Source organism: Muscardinus avellanarius, assembly GCF_963383645.1.
Source record: "Muscardinus avellanarius genome assembly, chromosome: 11".
NCBI lineage: Eukaryota > Metazoa > Chordata > Mammalia > Rodentia > Gliridae > Muscardinus > Muscardinus avellanarius.
In genome coordinates this window covers 96,257,816-96,276,300 of record NC_137797.1, presented here as the reverse complement: position 1 = coordinate 96,276,300, position 18,485 = coordinate 96,257,816, and the positions used below count along the sequence as shown (strand labels likewise).

The following is an 18,485-nucleotide window of genomic DNA, read 5'->3' as shown; positions in this document are numbered from 1 at the left end:
ATTTTCTCCCTTTCATTTTTTCCTTTGCTGGGATCCTTCTACCTCTGCTGAGATCGGAATCACTTTTCTGAACATTTTACTTAACTTTTTTGTTTTCCAGTACTGGGGATGGAGGCCAAGGACATTCTACCTCCGAGCTACACCCCCAGCCCTATTTTTTTTTTTTATTCTTTATTTTGAAACAGGGTCTCGCTGAGTTGCAAAGGGCCTCACTAAGTAGCTGAGGCTATCTTCAAACCACGGTCCTCCTATCTCAGCCTCCCCAATGCTGGGATTACAAGCGTGCGCCACCGTATCTGGCTTGAACATTCTACTTAATTTTAACTTCCCAAAGAAAAGGAAATTGAGGCATAAAATGACAAATGGACTTTTCCATGACTAAGTAATTGGGACCAGTACCAGAGGCCTATTCAGAGCCAGACTACAGGGTAAGGGGGGGGGGGTTTCACCCAGTGGCCAGACTGCCTGTCCCTGGCATCTCTGCAAATGCAATGTGTGAAGACACTGGTATCTTCCAGACCCGCAGGGAAAGTGCTGTGCCTGGGTAGACAGAGTAGGACCCCAAGAGGAGGCTGTTGGAACAAGGACAGTGGTCACAAAGCTACCTTCTAAGGCAGTGAGTATGGGTGGCTGCAGAAGTCCTCTTGGCTACGAAGGATCTTCAGGTTGGGTCCAGAGGTGTCCCATCCTCCCCAGCATGGAGCTTCTGCTTTGTATAGGCCTGCAGTAGTTATTTTAAAGGCATCACCTGCAGGGTGCCTGCCCGAGGCCCTGCTCTATTAACACTGCTGTGCAGTTCACAGTCCACCCACAAATCAGCACACACCTTCTGAGCCCAAACTATGAGCAAGCAAGGCAAAGACGACAAGGCCAAGAGCCCTGAATACTCACTCCTCCTGCTCAGAGCCTTGGGTGATGACAAGTCTGAGAGCCATTGTCCTGGTCTACACAGCAGATACCACTGCCTGCCTACAGACCTAGGAGGATCAAAAAATGCCTAGAAGATGCAAGCAGAGGGGGTAGCAAGACACAAAAATATAGACGATTTGTTCACAATAGTAAACCCTGCCATAATGAGGTAGGTAGAGTCCAGAATCGTCAAGACTACAATACACAGGGTCATGCTGATGGAGACACTGCAAAACAGTATTTTTCAGTCTGGAGTACTCTCATGAAAAAAATAAAGTGGGCATGGTGGCTCATGCCTGTATTCCTAGTGCTTGGGAGGCTGAGACAGGAGGATCTCAAGTTCAAGGCCAGACTAAATAAGTTAGAGAGACCCTTAGTAACTCGGTGATACCCTATTTCAAAATAAAAAATAAAAGGGACTGGGAGTGTAGCTTGCAGGTAGAATGCCCCAAGTTCAATCTCTAGTACAAAAAAAAAAAAAAAAAGAGTAGCTCAGGAAACTTCACTGTGCATAATTAGTCACCTACTGAACTAGAAAAATTCCTGAAGATTATACTTTTTAACACTTCTTTTTGAGGCTGGGGCTGAGAGAAGGAAGGTACAAACTGCTGACTGAGTCATAGCCACACATACACAACTGTGGTCACACATGCATGACTGCGGTCCTGCTACCACAGGGCTAAACTGGAAGCGTAGACCTGAGAGAAGCACAATCAGAAGATGACAACAAGAGAGCTGATCAGGATGGCTTCCCAGAGAAGATCACAGAAAGAATACTGGCTTTGAGGTCTGACTAACCTTGAAGTTCAAATCTCAGCTCTGCCACCTTCTAGCTCAAGAGACTTGAGGCAAAATCCCTCACCTCTCCAAGCTTCCATATCCTCAAAGGCAAAATGGGAATCACCTGCCTATTCTCAGGTGCTGGGAAAGCAGTGAGGTAAGCTACAGAAATGCCACACGGGGTTCCAAGCCAACCCTGGTCTTCTCCATCTTCCATGTACACAGAGCTTAGCTGAACCATGGGAAGAAAAGGAGTAATGGCTAAGATCAGAAGTCTCTATATAACAAAAGATGCATGAGACCTTCATGGACAACATTATAAAACTATATGGAAAGACATTAAAGACATACCATGTTCATGGATAGAAATACACGAGTAGACTATGATTCGTATTTATGAATAAACACAAAGGTGGCAAGTATCCCAGAGATGATCAATAGATCCAATGAAAGGCCAATTAATTAAAATACCTAGAAAGTTGGGAGGGGAGGGAAATTGATTAATTGATTTTTGGTGAAACTATTCAAATAGACTACAGAACTTATGCAAAAGAATAAAAGCTAAGAACAGCTGAAATACTATTGAAAAACAAGATACGTGGATCTGCCCTACCAGATACAAGACTTAGTATGAAGGAGTGGTAATTAAGACAGTAACTACTTCCTGTCCTGGCACCAAGACAGACAATTTAATGAAAAGACCCAGACATACATAGAAACACAGGCAGCATCATGTGCCTGTGGGGATAGGTAGTTCCATCAATCAGTGGAAAAAGGAAAAAAAGAAACATCAACTCTAGAGATTAAGGACTTAAATCTAAAAAAAAAAAAAGAAACTTTCAGAAATAAACACAAAAAACTATCTTTGTTTATTCATTTAACAACTCATGAGTGCTTATTATGTTTTGACAAGCAGTGTCCTATCTTTAGTATATGAAGATCCATGGTATTATATTCATGAGATATGCATTTTTCAAATAAAAAGTCCAATATAATGAAGAAACTGAAAAAATTGACTACATTATAGTAATGAGTTTCTGTTTACCAAAAGACCCCATGAAGAAAGTGAAAAGGCAAATTATAAACTGGAAGCTATAAACTACATTTGTGGGTTGGGAGTGTCACACAGTGGTAGGGAACCTACTTGGCATGCATAAAAGCCCTGGGTTCAATCCTCCCACCAAAAATTAATCAATCAATTAAAAATCTGTGTTTATGATACATTTAATTGACAACAGATTCGTACCAAAACATAAATTAAACTCCTAAAATGTAAGAGAAGAAAGCAAACCATCCAGTAGAAAAATGGAGAGAAGACACAATCAGGCATTCACACTCAAAGAAAACGAATGAAAAATGACTATTGGTTCATTAGTAAACAGAAGAATGCAAATTAACAGCACTGTAATACAGCATTTTACATCCACTGTACAAGGGTATGCCCCAAATTTTCCATTTTCAATGGCCGTTCCACTGGCGGAAACTTCAGGTGATACGTCCACATTGGGAAACAACTTGGCCTTATCAAGTGAAGCTAAAATGCACGTAATCCCACAGCTCAGCAGGGCCACCCCTTGTACCCAGAGCAGTGCTTCTCAACATGTGGTCCCTGGAAACACTTAACACTTACAAACTCTTAGAGCAATGGGCCATGGCCAGAACACCCCAGCACAGGACCAGGTGGCGCATCCCGGTGTCATTGAGCTCATCAGACGAGCACGGGATGTGAGCTGTGAACTCATCACACACAGCAAGACCGGCCCTGAGAACCAGAAATGTAAAAGCTGGTCCTTCACCATAGAAACTTCCAAAAACACCAACCTAAATGACTCTTAGTCCTGCAGCCGACTTAGACAAGAGTGTGCACAGGAGCAAAAGGGAGGAAATCACCCAAACGTTTGTCACCAGACTACACTGAAGCACATTCACAGAAAGGAATACTACAGGGTGGTGAAAATGCATTGTGGAGCTGCCCACCAATGTGCACAGATCGAGAAATGCAATCTTGAAATTTTATTTTATATTTTTGTGTGGTACTAGGGATTGAACCCAGGGACATTCTCCCTCTGAGTTTCACCCCTAGCCCAACTTTTTATTCTATATTTTGAAATAGGGTCTCACTGAGTTGCAGAGGGCCTCACTAAATAGCTAGGCTGCCCTCCAACTGTGATCCTCCTGTCTCAGCCTCCCAAATACTGGAATTACAAGCATGTGCCACCACGCCCAGCTATAATCTTGATTTTTTTTTTGGGGGGGGGTGGTACTGGGGTTCCTGGAAACCCTTCTACCTCCGAGTTACACTCTCAGACCTATTTTTATATTTTTATTTGGAAACAGGGTCTCTTAAGCCAGCGTGGCTGGCTTCGAACCTGCGTGATCCTCCTGTCTCTGCCTCCCAAGCACGGGGATTACAAGCGTGCGCCACCACGCCCGGCTAATCTTGAAATTAAAAAAAAAAAATACACTCAGAATTATTTCATCTAACAAAAGTTTTAAAATAAGCCAAACCAAATGATGTGGCAGTTAAGGTTACCTACCTATGTGAAATGCACTTCACAGAATTCAGTTCATCTCTGGGGAGATGCTGGGGGCCTGCTCAAGCAGAAACACAAGCAAGTTTCACGGGTATCCGTAATGCTCTAATTCATAAGCAAGGTAACGGGCATGCATTCACATATCATTTTTATACTACATGAACTTACATATATTTCCCAACATGGAAACCTTTGATGTGACTGTGTCTCTAGCTGGGGAAGTAGCCTGTACCTGGGGCCACATCTCCCCTGTCTCTTTTTTTTTTTTTTTCAGTGCTGAGTATGGAACCCATGGGCCTTCTACCTCTGGGCTACACTCCCAGACCTATTTTAGATTTTATTTGGAAACAGGGTCTAACTGAGTTACTGAGAGCCTCACTAAGTAGCTGAGGCTGGCTTTGAACCTGCACGATCCTCCTGTCTCAGCCTCCCAAGCGCTGGGATTACAAGCGTGTGTCACCACACCCAGCTACCCCGTTTCTTAGTCAACCAGGTTATAAGTCAAGTGGCCCAAGAGAGTCCAACATCCACCAGAGACATAGAGGGTGCCAGGAGACCCGTGAGGGCCCAAAAATGTGACCAGAGCCTAGCAAGTGGTCCCGACACACTCATGATACCAAAAACAAGGGAAGAGACAGGGGACAGGGTGGGATGGGGATGCGCCAGCCCTTGCTGGGAGGGCCACAGCAGGGCAGCTACCAGCTCTGGGTGGGGGCCGCCCCCTGGCTGCCTTCTGTCTCCACCACCCTGGTCTTTCCTGCCTTTCCATTTGTCCCTATATATACTAAGGCCGGAAGATGGTCAGAACCATCATCCCAGCCCAAGAGACACCTGGGGCCCCTTCCAGGGCTCTAGAGCCCTAGGGCTGTACATATTCCAGCCCCTGAGCATCTACCTGCCTGTTCACCTCGCCTCACCACTGGGCACTGCAAAAAGAATAAGCATAGCTACTGCTCAGAAAATCCAATGTGCCAGGCATCCTGCTAAACCACGTGTGTATGTCCTCACATGCCTCTCCCGGCGCCCACCACCCATGAGCAACCAAAGTAGTGTCTCCTACATGACCACCATGCTGTGGGTCGCCAGATGCAAAGGAAATTTGAAACCTGCAGCCCGCTTCCCGAGAGTGTCTCCAGTTCCCCAAAGAAACTCGCTGGGATCCTAAGGAAGAGAAGGTAGGCCCCCTGAGAAGAGAACCAGGGCCTGGCTGAGTTAGAAGAGATTCTGGGTCCTCCCAGCCCCATCCATGGCTAGGTAGGACTTGGGAGCCAGACCTCAACCTTGTACTGTTCTCCCAGCCGTGGCTCTGTACACACACACACACACACACACACACACACACACACACACACACCAACTGTGCGCCATTCTTAATGTCCCCTCCAGCATCAGCCCTCAACCCCCCACCTCATCTGCTGGCAGATTAGCTTTCAAATGCAAGCGGGGGCAAAGCCGGCTCAGAAGACTTAACTCTGCCCAACGGGTTCAGCCTGGCTTCAAAGCTTCCTAACTGGAACCAAATAAGCGGGCGTATCACAGCTGGAAGGGAGAGGCCGGAAAGGGGGAGAGGGGGACAGCTCTAAAGCTGGATTACCTACTGCAACAGCTTGCAGCCTGGGTAACACAGCAAGACCTGGCATGGCGGTCACCACCAGTTAAACAAACCCGCCTTCCCTGGGAGCCTGGAGATACAGCTGAGTGCATCCCCAGTCCTCCAGCAGGCCAGCGCCAACTCAGTCTCTCCACCTCCCCCAGGAGGCCAAATACCTGCCTTCAAGAGGTCCTGCCTCTCTCTGCAGGATGCCAGCTCTTCCCTGGCATAGACTCTGGGTCAACTTGCTCTCCCTCTCTCCCCACCTTCTCCCCTGCCCAGACCCTTAGCTGTATTTCATCAGCAAACCCCTAGTCATCCTACAAAACCCAAGTGCCACTTGCTCTGCTTTGATGATCTCTGAATCTTATCTTGATTGAGCAGTATTAATTAGTCTATCAAGTAGATGGGCTAAGTACCTACTGCTCGGAACAATAATTATCTCGACAGAGAGAAAAGCCACAGGATTCACTAGTTCTCTTTTCCAAACTAGGGGAAATAAAATTTTCTTTTTTCTTTTCTTTCTTTCTGATTGGCGCAAACTTTTCAGAGAGGGAAAGCCAGAGAGCAGCCCTGTGTGGGGGTGAGGAGGGGAATGGAGAAGCCTAGCCAGGCCCGGGGTATGGGCCCAGGCCTGCTGCAGCTGCCCCAGAATGCTAGGGAAGCAGGAGGGTCCCATGGCATGCAAGCCCCTCCCTCACAGCCCCACGCTGAAGTGCTGAGTGCAGGACAGACCAGGTGACCTCCCCATGCCACGGCTTCCTGGCACGAGGAAACTGATCTGCCCTGTGCGAGCCTGGCAGGCCCCCGCCCTCACCAACTGGAAGCGCCTGCGCGCAGCGGGCATTCAGCAAATACTTGCAGGGTGAGTGAATGAACTCGATCGGGACCCCAACCCCCTAGCAAGCCACAGAAGGCTGGGGCCAAGTGCAGTCAAGGGCGGCCAGGCCAGGGGGCAGAGGCGCGGGGCAGGCGGCCACGGAGAAGAGGCCGGCCAGCGCTCTCCGGGGCCGGGCTGGGCCGGGCTGCAGGGCCCCTGGAGTTCTTCCCTGGGCTGGAGAGAGCTGCTCACCCCACCTCAGCTGGGGCTCTGTCTTCTCTCCCTCCGCCTCCCCACCCCCTCTTGATTGACACCAGTGCTGGCTCTGACATGATTTAAAAATAGATATTAAGACAAGGAAGTTTAATTTTTAATGCTTTGGACAGGAAATGAACACAGAACTGGCATTCTCTCATGGCTACAATCCAGGGGTCTCTCAGGGTAGCGTGGCCCCTCTGAAGATGGGCTTGTAGCTGCCCTCTGGGGAGCTGCCTGCGTCCCTCACACCCGAGCCCCCAGATGCCTCCACTGCCTGGTCCAGCCTGTATCTCCTCAGCCTGGAGAGGCATGTGAGACCAAGTGGGGTCCTGTCTGGACCCGAGCTCCCTGCTGGGACCCTCAGGCCCGCTCCCCACCAAGAGGCACCCCACACACTGCCTCTGATGCCCCAGTACTGACTGGGCCCAGACCTGGGTGGAGCCGAGAGGCACTCAGCGGCCAAGCCAGTAGCCAAGACAGCTGGAGGGCCCTGACCACGCCCCCATGCCCCAAGGCAGTGAGCAGACTGAGGGGGCCTGACCCCACTTAAGAGAGGCTAATCAGGGCCCCTCCCGGCACCCTGCCCCAGTAGCCCAGTGCCAACACCCCCCCCACCCCGCGCCAGCAAGCACACTGAACGCTGTCTCCTCCACTAATTGGCCTTTATTAAGGGAGCGATCCACACGGAATAGTTCTCCAGTGGGGCCAGAATGTCACAGCTCTGCCAGCTGCGATTTAAAGAGATGGGACAGCTTGGCTGGCGAGCACGAAAAGCCGCTGTTATCCTGAGTGGCAATTACAGCAGCGACCTGCCCCCGCCCTGGCCCTTGCACGCCAGGCAGCAACTTGACCTGGGTTGAGAGGAGCTGGACTGGGATCATAATGTGCTGTCCCAAGAAAATGATATGGAGGGGGACCCTCTGCAGCCCACCTTATACACTCTCTCTCTCTCTCTCTCTCTTTCTTCTACCCATAGGCAAGAGCTCTGGGCCTCCTCTGCCCTCCTAGAGAGACTCAGGTCACTCGCTGTACCTGGAATACTCCACCAGACGGCTCTGGGGCGTCCCAGAGTCGGGCTGAAGGAGGGAAGTGTGTCAGACAGTTTCCACCATACTGGGAGCAATCCCAGTACTGGGGAGGCTGAGACAGGAGGATGGCAGATTCACTGCCAGCCTCAGCAACCCAGCTAGGCCCTCAGCAACTTAGTGGGACCCTGTTTCAAAATAAAAGATAAAGAAGGTGTAACTCAGAGGTAAAATATTCCTGGATTCAATCCCCAGTATCAGAGAAAAGAAAAGAAAAGGAAAAAGAAGAAAAGAAAAGAAAGAAAAAGAAGGAAGCCAGGCTGGCGGACTTTAGGGTGAGTTTGCTAGTGGGCCCTTGGTATGAGATCACTTTTGTCCCAATTCAGGCCTCCTATCCTGTCTACCAGGAAGACAACACTGTCCTTAGTTCTAAGAATCAGAGTGGGGATGCAGGAGACTAAGAGGAAGGGGACTTGATGGGTGGCGACCACTGAGCGACATCAGTCTCACCCTCCTCTATGCTCACCATCAATTTCAGGCCCCTCCTGGGTGCCCCCAAGCTCCCACAGTGCACTGGGCTGCCAGTGTGGCTGGCGCTGTCTGGCTGAGGTCTCGGTGCCAGGAGCAGACTGGACCCCCACCAGCAGGCAGGCGCCCAGTGGCCTGTGAAGCACCTAAGCTTTTCCTAGTGTGGAGGAGGAGGAGCACCCACCGCGAAGCCCCGCCCCGGTGACGTCACCCGGACCCTCACCAATACCAGCACCTGGAAACTCCCCCCAGAGGCAAAGCCCAGGGCTCCGGGAGGCAGGAGGCGTGGCACCGCCATGGGTTTGGAGAACTACCAGGTAGGCTCGGGATCTATACAAAGAGCTCTGTCTATCGATTGCAGGTCTCAAGTTCAACTCTTAATGCCTCAGAAAAGCCTCCTTTTTGGGACCTGGGCCATCAGGCTAACACAAGTGATGGCTATATAATTCCTAACAATCGCTCCTGGTCTTAGTGCGCTGGGCTTGACGCTGCCTCAGCCCCAGCCTCAGCCCTCACCTCCTCAGCGGCCCCCGTCCTAGACCCAGGCACATGCACGTGCGCCCAGGGACCCTGTCGCACCCACACCCCACCAACCTGAGCTTCTCCCCTCGTTCAGCTCCTTGCTCCTCCCCCACGTCCGGCCTGAGCACGGGCCTGCAGGGCGTCTTCTTTTAATGGAGCAAGTGATCCGCTGGTCCCCGAATCCCGGCTAACATCCTGCTACGCCCGCTCCCCCGCATCCTGACAGGCACCAGCAAGCGTGCTTGCTGACGCACACAGCACTCGTGTCTCCTGGGCTAAATTCCCCATCTTTCTAGATCTAAGTCCTGCTTCATCCTCTCCTCTGCTGCGAGCATAAAAGAACTAGGTCTTTGAGACACCATTTTTTTCCCGGCTCATAGTTTGTCATGGGAATTCTGAAAATATCAAATAATCAGAAAAGTCAGGGACCAGGAGGGAGCAACTCCTTGCCTGGTAAGAGAGCGTAGCTGGCGCCGTCTAATTAGGACGCGGCAGTGTGTTCTCTCACTGCAGATCATAAGGGAAGGACGTTTCATCAACTAGCTCATTAGCTGCTGCCAAGCTTCTGAGAGAAGATGGAAAGAGTCACTTGTCACAGAACAGCTACGGTGCTGGGAGAGCCTCTCAGAGGCAAGTGTGATACGGAACTTCTCATCCCTGTTAAGCGAGGACCTGGGAACTCCTTACCACATAATGCTGTGGATTCAGAGCTCCGGCCCTCCATTCATTGACTCGCAAATATACTGTGGATGCCGTCTGCATGCAGGCCAACAGGTTACTGTGAGAGCCTGCCAGGAGGTCCCCAAACTGAACTGGAACCACACTTAAGGCACCACAAGCTGTTATGCCAACTGCGGCCAGCAGATGGCGGGGTGGGGGTGGGGAGGAGCCCTGCTGCCCAGCAGGAGCTGAGCATCCCCCCACCCCCACCCCACAGGGTCTTCCCAGTCAGTACTAATATAATGCAGGTTGGGACAAAACAGGAAGGTATGTTGAGGCTGTGAAAGAAGCACAGAGAGGAAGCCAGTGAACAGCAAAAAGGACAGCAATCCTGTGGATGCCCTGGCACACCAGTGCTTGACGGACAGATGCTGGCTGGGAAACAAGCGCAAGGACCAGAAGGCGCTTGCCCAGGAGGCAGCTACAAAGTCATTCTTGACATTCCAGTGGTTCTTGCCACCAGAAAAAGAATGAGAATGGCTGGCCCTGCTTCCATGAAACCCCAACCACATGACAGGTAGCATCCTAATACCAGTGGCCGGAGGTCCCACCCCTTGGAGACATCTGGGGAAGCCCAACTCAAGTCATCTCAGACGGGGTCTCTTTAAGAAAGAAACAGGTGCATCCAGGTGCCTGCCCCACCCTGTAATGTCACAGTTAATGGGGTGAGGCCAGGAAGGAAGACCATTGAGACAGCCTCCAATTAAGACTGCAGACAAAGCCCAGATCTTAAGGGAGACAGTGAGCTGCCCAAGGTCACGCAAGAAGCTAAGGCAGGACCAACCCCAGAACCCCGTCTTCTTCCACAACTCGGAGCTTTCCCTTCTGCAGGAAAAGTTACCCCCTCCACAAAAACATCCCCCAAAGTTTTTCAGCCATAGTGGGTCACTCCGCACCAAAGCTGAACGCCAGAGCACAACCTCCCTCAGAATGACGTCCTCCTGCCCCAGCGCTCCCCGGGGGCCACGCACAGGCAGCGGGCAGCTGATGGCCTCTGGCGGGCAGGACAGAGCCTGGGGCCCAGCCAAACATCTGTGCTGACTCTCCCTGTCTGGCCTCCGGTGAAGAAAGGCAGAGGCAGCGGTCAGGATAAAATGAACAATGAGAGACAAATTTAAGAAGTTTTCATCAAATTTGCCTAACTAGTATTTCTTGGGCACACATGGCGTCCAGCATCCCAACGGAGGGCAGAGAAGGATTCACAGCTGCCCCATTCACTGATACTTTTTTCTAGAAAATAGTCTCTCACCAAGGACGGGGCCACCGCTGACTGGCTCCCTTTGTCCCTCCCAGTCCCTGGGGTTCCGGAGCCCGGGAGCACGTGGCCAGCCTGCTCCCTGCCCAGTTGAGTGCAATCCCTCAAAAGCACCCGTGGGGGCGTGCCCCCAGCCCTCCCTTCCCCACCAGCCCGGGTAGCCTTGGGCCAGGGGCTGCTTCTCCTCCTCCTCCTCCTCCTCCTCTTCCTGGGATTCACTGAAAGAAGTGGGAGGCTGTGACCTCTAATCTCTGTCCACCTCACTCCCATGCAGTGCTGCAGAGTGAATCCGTGTGTGTTCAGAAGCCACCCAAGAAACTCTGAAAACCGTCCTTACGTGTGCAATCCCCAACACAGGCTCACGGCTGCTAGGAATTCTGACCCACACACCCACTGCTCAGGTTAGCGGTCCCGAGCAATTCAGCGTGGATTTTCCTTGGGGCGGTGGCAAACTTTGCTCTGCCAGCCTCCTAGGGGTGGACCCAGTCTCCTGCAAGACGGGCAAGTTGGGGCTTTCCTCAGCCACCACGGAGAGGGAGAAAGGAAGAGAAAGATGTATGAAAGGGGGGCGGGGGTGATCTCTCTTTGCACAGCACTGACTTACCCGTTGTGCAGGGAGTGGGTCTTCACGCTAGGGCACCCAAAGGGGAAGCGAGGGAAGCGTGGGGAGGAATCGCCGCAAGGACTTACCCAGAATATCAGATTGAAGAGGAACATCATATACTTCAAGCAGCAGAGGCAGCCCCTGGCCATGTTGCACTTCTTAAATTCTAGGAGGAACACAAAGGACAGGTCCAGGTAAAACACCACGTACTTGCTGCCTCTGGGTGCATTGTATTTGTCGGTCTTAACACCGGCCTCGGCGCGGTTCTGGCCCCGGGAGCCCGCGGTGCCGTAGAAGGCGCCGGCCGTGAAGCCGCGGCCGAACGGGCGGCCCGAGGTGGACGGCTTGGCAAAGTCCGAGTCCTTGCTATCCAAAGATGGACTCCGGTGGATCGAAGAATCCTCGCTACTCGACTTCTCCATGCTCGCGGCGTTCCCGGGGGGCGCGAGGGGCGGGGGGCATCGCTCCCAGGGTGGGACAGAGGGGGCGCCCGTCGGGCGCGGGCTGCGGGCCCGGGAGCCTTGCACGCCCGCTCTCTGCACCCGGGCGCGCTCCGGGACGGACCCCGCGCCCGGGCCGCCGCCTACGGGACGCGCCCGCTCCTGGAGAGCCGGCCGGGCGGGCTCTGCGGCACGGCGCTGCGCCGCGCGGCTCTATTCGCGCTGGCGCACGGTCTCCGGGAACCGGTTCGCCTGCGTAACTTGGCGTCTTTGGGGAGGCTGCAGTTTGATTTTCCTTTCCAGGGCGGCAGCACGCCTCCTGGCTGCACCAGCCGCTCCGCGCGAGGCCGAAGGGCGCCGGGGTCCAGGCTCCCCGGGCACACCTCCCCCGGCCAGCCCCAGCACCCAGCCCGACCACTTTGCGGGGCTCCGCCTCCCTCGCTCCACGACTTTGCCGAGCTGCCGCTGCCGGGCCTGGCTGCGGGGCGCACGGCCGGCAGTGCCTAGGGGGCCGCCGCAGCTGCAACCGCTGGGCTCTCCCTGCGAAATCCCAGCCCGACTCCCGACTCTGAAATCGCCTGGAGCCCCCTCCCCGGCCCTCGGCCCCGCCCCCTGCTTTGCATTCGGCCAATGGGCGCGAGGCCTGCCCGCCCCGCTGGGGGAGCCGCCCCCCCTCCCCAATGACACAATATCTTTAATAGGATTAGCGTTCTGCCGTGTGCCTAGACAAGTGCGCCGCGAAGCCTCCCTAAATGTCAAGGGCTCTGCGGCTGGGGGTGAAGCTGAACCTTCAGGGCAAGGTGCTGGTGTCTTCTGACCAAGAAAGAGGGCAGCGAGAGGAAGGGGATGGCCGAAGGCACCAAGGACCCTAGGAAGCTGGAGAGATGGTCCGGAGAGTAGAGAGCAAAAGAGGCTCGGCCACTGTCAGACTGGCCGCCGCCCCCCGTGAACACCCGAGCCTCTCCGGCCTGGGGCACACGGTCTCCTGGCTATACCTACAAAAACGCCTGTGCACACGCGCGCGCGCGCGCGCACACACACACACACACACACACACACACACACGCCATGCTTTTGCACACGTGGGGCTGGTCACTGCGTGCAAGAAGAGACCGCAGGGGAGGCGCGAGGAGTGGGAAAGCGCCGGGGGCCCTCCGCGGCACGCCGCCCTCCCCGCCCCCTCCAAGCGCGCGCACGCACGCGCGGCTCCGCCAGGCTCCTGCAGCTGCGCGAACCCCCGCCCCCGCGTTCCCGGGTGGGACACCGCGCCGCCGCTGGGGCTCTGGCTCGGCTGCAAGGGCCAGGTGGCCCAAGCAGGGTCCCGCCTTGCCCCTCGCCGCCCCCCATCCTGCCTCTGCCAGAAGTGAAGCGATTCCGGAGTACTGTCGGACACAGGCTAGGTCCTCTCGGAGTGGCGAGGAGTGCATCAAAGGGGCTGGTCACAGAAACGGCAGGAGGATTGCGCTTGCTGGGCAGGGGCGTCCAGTGCTGTCACTAGGACAGCCGCCTCTGGGCTTGTGCAGAAGTCTGCACTGCCAGCCGACTGGGGACCACCACTATTTGCAAATGATGAAGGCCAGAGGCGTGGGGGCAGGGATCCCATCTCTCCTCTGCCTCTGTCCCTGTTGCTCAGCAAGCTAGTGCTGGCAGAACCGAGAGCAGGAGCTAAGTTTTACTGGGCTCTGTAACCCTGGGCCCCTAACTGGAGCTGGGCCTCTGGGAGGCGCTGGATAGGGATGGCTAGCCAGAAGAATCTGTGCCCCGCCTGGGGTGGGTCTAAAATCTCTGACCCCGCATCCCTCTAGGCATTTATTCCACTCTGTGCTCTGTGCTGAGCACCAGGGGCAAGCCCTTAGGGAGACAAATAAAAGATGCACTGCTCCCAGCCCCGCAGGCACCCACAGTCTAGTCAGGAAGACAGGAGGGCATTAATCACAGAGCGGCCACACTGGCCATGGCCGCGGGGGCGGGAGCCATTAATTCCATCCACAGGGACTTCAAGACCCTCATCACAGTCTGCTGCAGGGGCCTTGTGCTGACAGGTCTGCGTCCAGCAGGCCACATCCTAGCAGTGAGAGCTGTCAGCTTTGGAGTGCAGCCCGGCTTCTGGAGAGGAACCTGCAGGGGTCTCACTCTTCTGAGCCCCTTTCCAACACGGGAGGGCAGCCCGGCCATAAAGCCTAGGGTGGACGGCAGCCACCAGTACCCGGCTCCGTGCTCTGCAGCACTGGGTCCTACATGCCACTACAGATGAACAGGCAGGTGTCTAGCGGCTCCCACGGAGCGGCACGCCACCCCACTGCAATGGCTCACACCTTCTGTCCTCTTCGGCCTCACCTGGCAGCTCCGGAGGAGCCCTTGGCAGCCGCTTCACTCTTGCAGAGAGAGCCGCTTACCACCTGGCCAGGAAGCCAGAACACTGCTTCTCCCTTGCAAGGCATTCTAGCTGTGGCATCAAGGGCAAGGTAGTTTGCCTTTCTGAGTCGCCAGAGTGGGGATCAAGGGCCCGTGATCCCCCTGGAGGTGTCGTGGGCACGAAGTGAGCTGACAGGGGTGAGAGCAGTCTGAGAAGGGTGGTCACTGCATGCCACAAGGTGCAGTTATGACTCAGGTAGGCACCTGGTGTCGCCCCTCTACTTTATTGGGGGGGGTACTGGGGATTGAACCCAGGGGTGTCCTATCTTTGAACTACACTCTCAACCCCTTTTATTTATTTATTTTTATTTTGAAATAGGGTCTCACTACTAAGTTTCTGAGGCTGGCCTCAAACCTGCCATCCTTCTGGTCTCAACTCCCAAAGACTGGGATTACAGGCACGTGCCGCACCTGACCACTCCTTCTACACTGCTTGAGAACCTGGGGGCCAGGAGACAGGGAGACAACGGGCAGAGGAGGCGGTGCCATGTCACAGCGCTCCCCCCTGGTCACACCTGTCAGTCCTTAAACAGAGCTGCAGTGAAGTCCCGTCGGGACACCAGCTTAGTCACTATCAGAATAACAAGAGCTGATTGGTAAGCACGTATGTGTCCCAAGCCTCCCCTGCTGTAACTCATTTAATCCTCATGACAACCCCACAAGACAGACAGGTGTTATCAACCCATTTTACAGACAAGGAAATGGTGGGATTTAAAGTCATGTGCTATACATTCTTGGACAGTAAACATACTTCTTGCCGTAGGGAATCTTCCAGTCTAACAGAATTCTTTTTTTGGGGGGTAGGGGATAGAACCCAGGGGCATTCTACCTCCGAGCTGCGCCCCCAATCCTATTTTTTGCACTTTATTTTGAAACAGGGTCCCACTGAGTTGCACAGGGCCTCACTAAGTAGCTGAGGCTGGCCGCAAACCACCATCCTGCTGTCTCAGCCTCCCGAATGCTGGGATTACAAGCGTGCGCCACCACACCTGGCTCTAACAGAATCTGAATGCACAACAGGGAATCTGAGTTAGCATGCCTGGATATGAGGCCTTTAGGTGAAAGGACAGAGGTGAGGCCTTTAGGTGATGCTGCTGAAGCGGTATCTTTGATCAACAAAGGAAGTCACCCGTGGAGATGGCTTCAGGGTCTTACAGAGGAGGCAGGAGGATGAAGACAATGGCGGTCGCACAGCCCCAGGAAAGCAGGTTTAGCCAGAACACAGCCTCTTCTTCCCCAAGAGTAAAACACCTACTGGGGATAGACTGTTCACAGTGGGCAAGACTTGGAGCAGTGACACCCCCCCCAGGATGAGGGGGCCCACTGTGGCCTTACGTTGCTCATGATCTAGCTGGCCAGACCCGCCTCCTACCCCCCCCCCACGGAATACCTAGAGAAACCCCGTGCAGAGTGACACGCAGTGCACTTGCATGCAAGATGAGTAAGGAACTGTCCTGAGGCCCTGGCTTCAGAGACGGGCACTCCAGAGTGAGTGGGCACAGGAAGAGAGGGGCTGAAGGGCACTCTAGGAGGGCTTGGGTGTGGGCCATTTGGAAGGCACTGAGGAGGCAGACCCCAGTGAAGTGGGAGGACGTGCCTGTGGGCCCACGTGAGCTACTCCGTGAGGCCCTGCAGGATGCGTGAGAAGTTTGGACTGCATCCAGCTGGCCAAGCAGCAGAGACAGGATGCCATGGGGACCCGAGGGAGCGGGGGCTGGCCGCAGGGGAAAGGCAGGGCAAGGGGTAGGAAGGCCGGCTGCAATGGCAGCCTCAGTTGCTGAGACCTGGGGTGCAGAAGAACAAGCAGGTAGAAAAGGTGATGGGAGATGGCATCGCCCCAGGTCCTCCAGGGCTCACCCGACTCAGAGAGCCGGACTCCGGGCTGCCCTTGAGGAGCTCTGAGCAAACCTGCCTTTGCTTACCCTTTTCCTTCTGTCTTTCTACAACAGAAGAAAAAAAGTGAAGCAAGTGCAGAATTCTCAGAGGGGAGGAAGAAAAGTGAATGTGTGAAATCAACATGCAACACCTCTCCGACTGGCAAGTGGGGAGAGGTGGGCTCCGAGTAAATGCCAAGCTCTCCGCGCCTCTCTCTGAATTTCTCGGGCTTCAGCAGCGCACAAAGCGCGGTTCATGGTCTCGGCCTCATCCGCATGCAGCCCAGATCCCATTTCTGACCTGCGCTGGATATTCCTGTATGTGACAGTGTGTGCAGCTTGCAAAGCATCTCAGACCTCCAAGCCTCCGAGGAGGCAGCCTCACCCACAAGGCCAGAGTTTACAATTGCCCAAAGCGGTGCTTGTTATGCAAAGGAGCCTGTGAGAAATCAGGAGTTACTGTAGGAGAAGGGACAGTTACCTGCTTCACCCCAATTTTTTTTAGTTTTGGGGAGATACTGGGGATTGAACCCAGGGGCACTCTACCACTGAGCCAAACCCTCAGCCCTTTTTACTTTGAAACAGGATCTTGTTAAGTCACTGAGGATGGCCTGGAACCTGAGCTCCTCCTGTTTCAGCCTCCCAAGTACTGGGATTACAGGTGTGCACCGCCACGCTCAGCTAACAATCCGGTTTATTATTATTATTATTATCATTATCATTAAGAACTGGGGATTGAACCTAGGGCCTTGCACATGCTAGGTAAACACTCTACCCACTGAGCTATATCCCCCGCCCTCACCCAACTTTTTTGGAGGGTTCTGGGGAATTGGACCTAGGGGGCATTCCACCTCCAAGCTACACCCCCAGCCCTATTTTATTTTTTTATTTGGAAACAGGGCTTCACTGAGTTGCAGAGGGCCTCGCTATGTTGCTGAGGCTGGCCATGAACATGTAATCCCCCTGTCTCAGCCCCCTAAGTACTGAGATTACAAGCGTGCACCACCACGCCTAGCTCTCGCCCAATTTTTAAACCCCAAATTCAGCTATTTAGGAAATGCAATGAGCATGCCACTCACAATGGGGATAAAGGAGAAGGATGGGGCAGTCCCTAGTGGGGAGCCCACCTCCCCAGTATCTGCATGAGGGTTCACTAAGCAGGGGATGGTGACAGGGCCAGTCTCCTGTTTGCTGGAGAAATGACAAGAAAGGGGTCAGGGCAGAAAAGAAGTAAAGGTACTTTGGCTTTTAATCTGTCTTTTTAGTTATTGAGACCAGTGAAGAAAACAATCAGGTTTTGGCTCAGCAGGAGGATGTAGTTTGCAGGAGGGAGGAATTATAAAAGCCACCAGGGCACTTTCTCTTCTGGAGAGAGAGTGGTCCTCCATCCCTCTCAGCACTGTGTTCAGGCTGCGATAACAGCTTGCCCACCTGCCTCTGCTCTGCTCGCTGGACTTTGGAAAGGTGACAGGGGCTACGTCTCGGGCATTTCATCCCCCACCCCACCTCCAAATGCCTGTCACGGTGACTGCCGCCCGGCAGGTCCTCGGAAAGGGTTGGAGGAGAGAGGGAAAAGGAAGATCCCCATCGCCTAAAGCCCTAAGTTGTCGAGGACAGGACAGCCTGAGAGCCCCAAGTTCATTCCCCAAAGGATGGGACCCAAGCCAGAAATCTATGGACTTGTTCTTGGAAAGCAGGCAGCCTGCGCGCGTCAGAAGCTGACGAGGGAGCCCAGGAAGTCCAAATGCCAGCAGAGAGCAGCGTGCAGATATCATGAGGCCAACTGACTGGTGTTCAGCCACGTCCACGGTACATGGTATGTCCTGGGGTGGATGGATAAATGGAGAGATGAACAAATAAACACAGGTGTGGATCCAGAGAGCCATTTTGGAGGAAGAGTCAGGAAAGTCAGGAGGTAGGAAAATAAGAAGACTGAGACAGAGGCCAAGACAGAGGACATGGCTGTTCCTGAACCTCTGCCTTTTCTGGGTGGGCCAAGCCCTGTAGCGGGCTCTAAGGACAGGGGAACCCTCATCAGAGGCCTCGCCACTCAGGATGCATGGCTGTGCACACGCCCCTGTGCGCAGCGTCCCAGTGACTGTGGGTCAGCCGGGCCCGGTTCTATGAGGAAGGACAGAGTGAGTCCAGGCCCTGTCCATGCCCACCACCCAGCAAAAACGAAGCTCCGGCAAAACACCATGGTGCAAACC

General features: G+C 53.9%; 1 protein-coding gene across 1 annotated transcript in view; it reads right to left on the bottom strand.

Annotated features, from left to right (window-relative positions):
- TSPAN9 (tetraspanin 9) overlaps positions 1–11,968 on the bottom strand; it is a gene marked incomplete at both ends in the record, with an annotated part of 84,533 nt that extends 72,565 nt beyond the window's left edge. Inside the window, one exon of the mRNA XM_080706382.1 lies at positions 11,633–11,968. Within this exon, the coding sequence (XP_080562508.1) occupies positions 11,633–11,968 (336 nt within the window). The remainder of the gene's footprint in view (positions 1–11,632) is intronic.
- Positions 11,969–18,485: the final 6,517 nt, after the last annotated feature.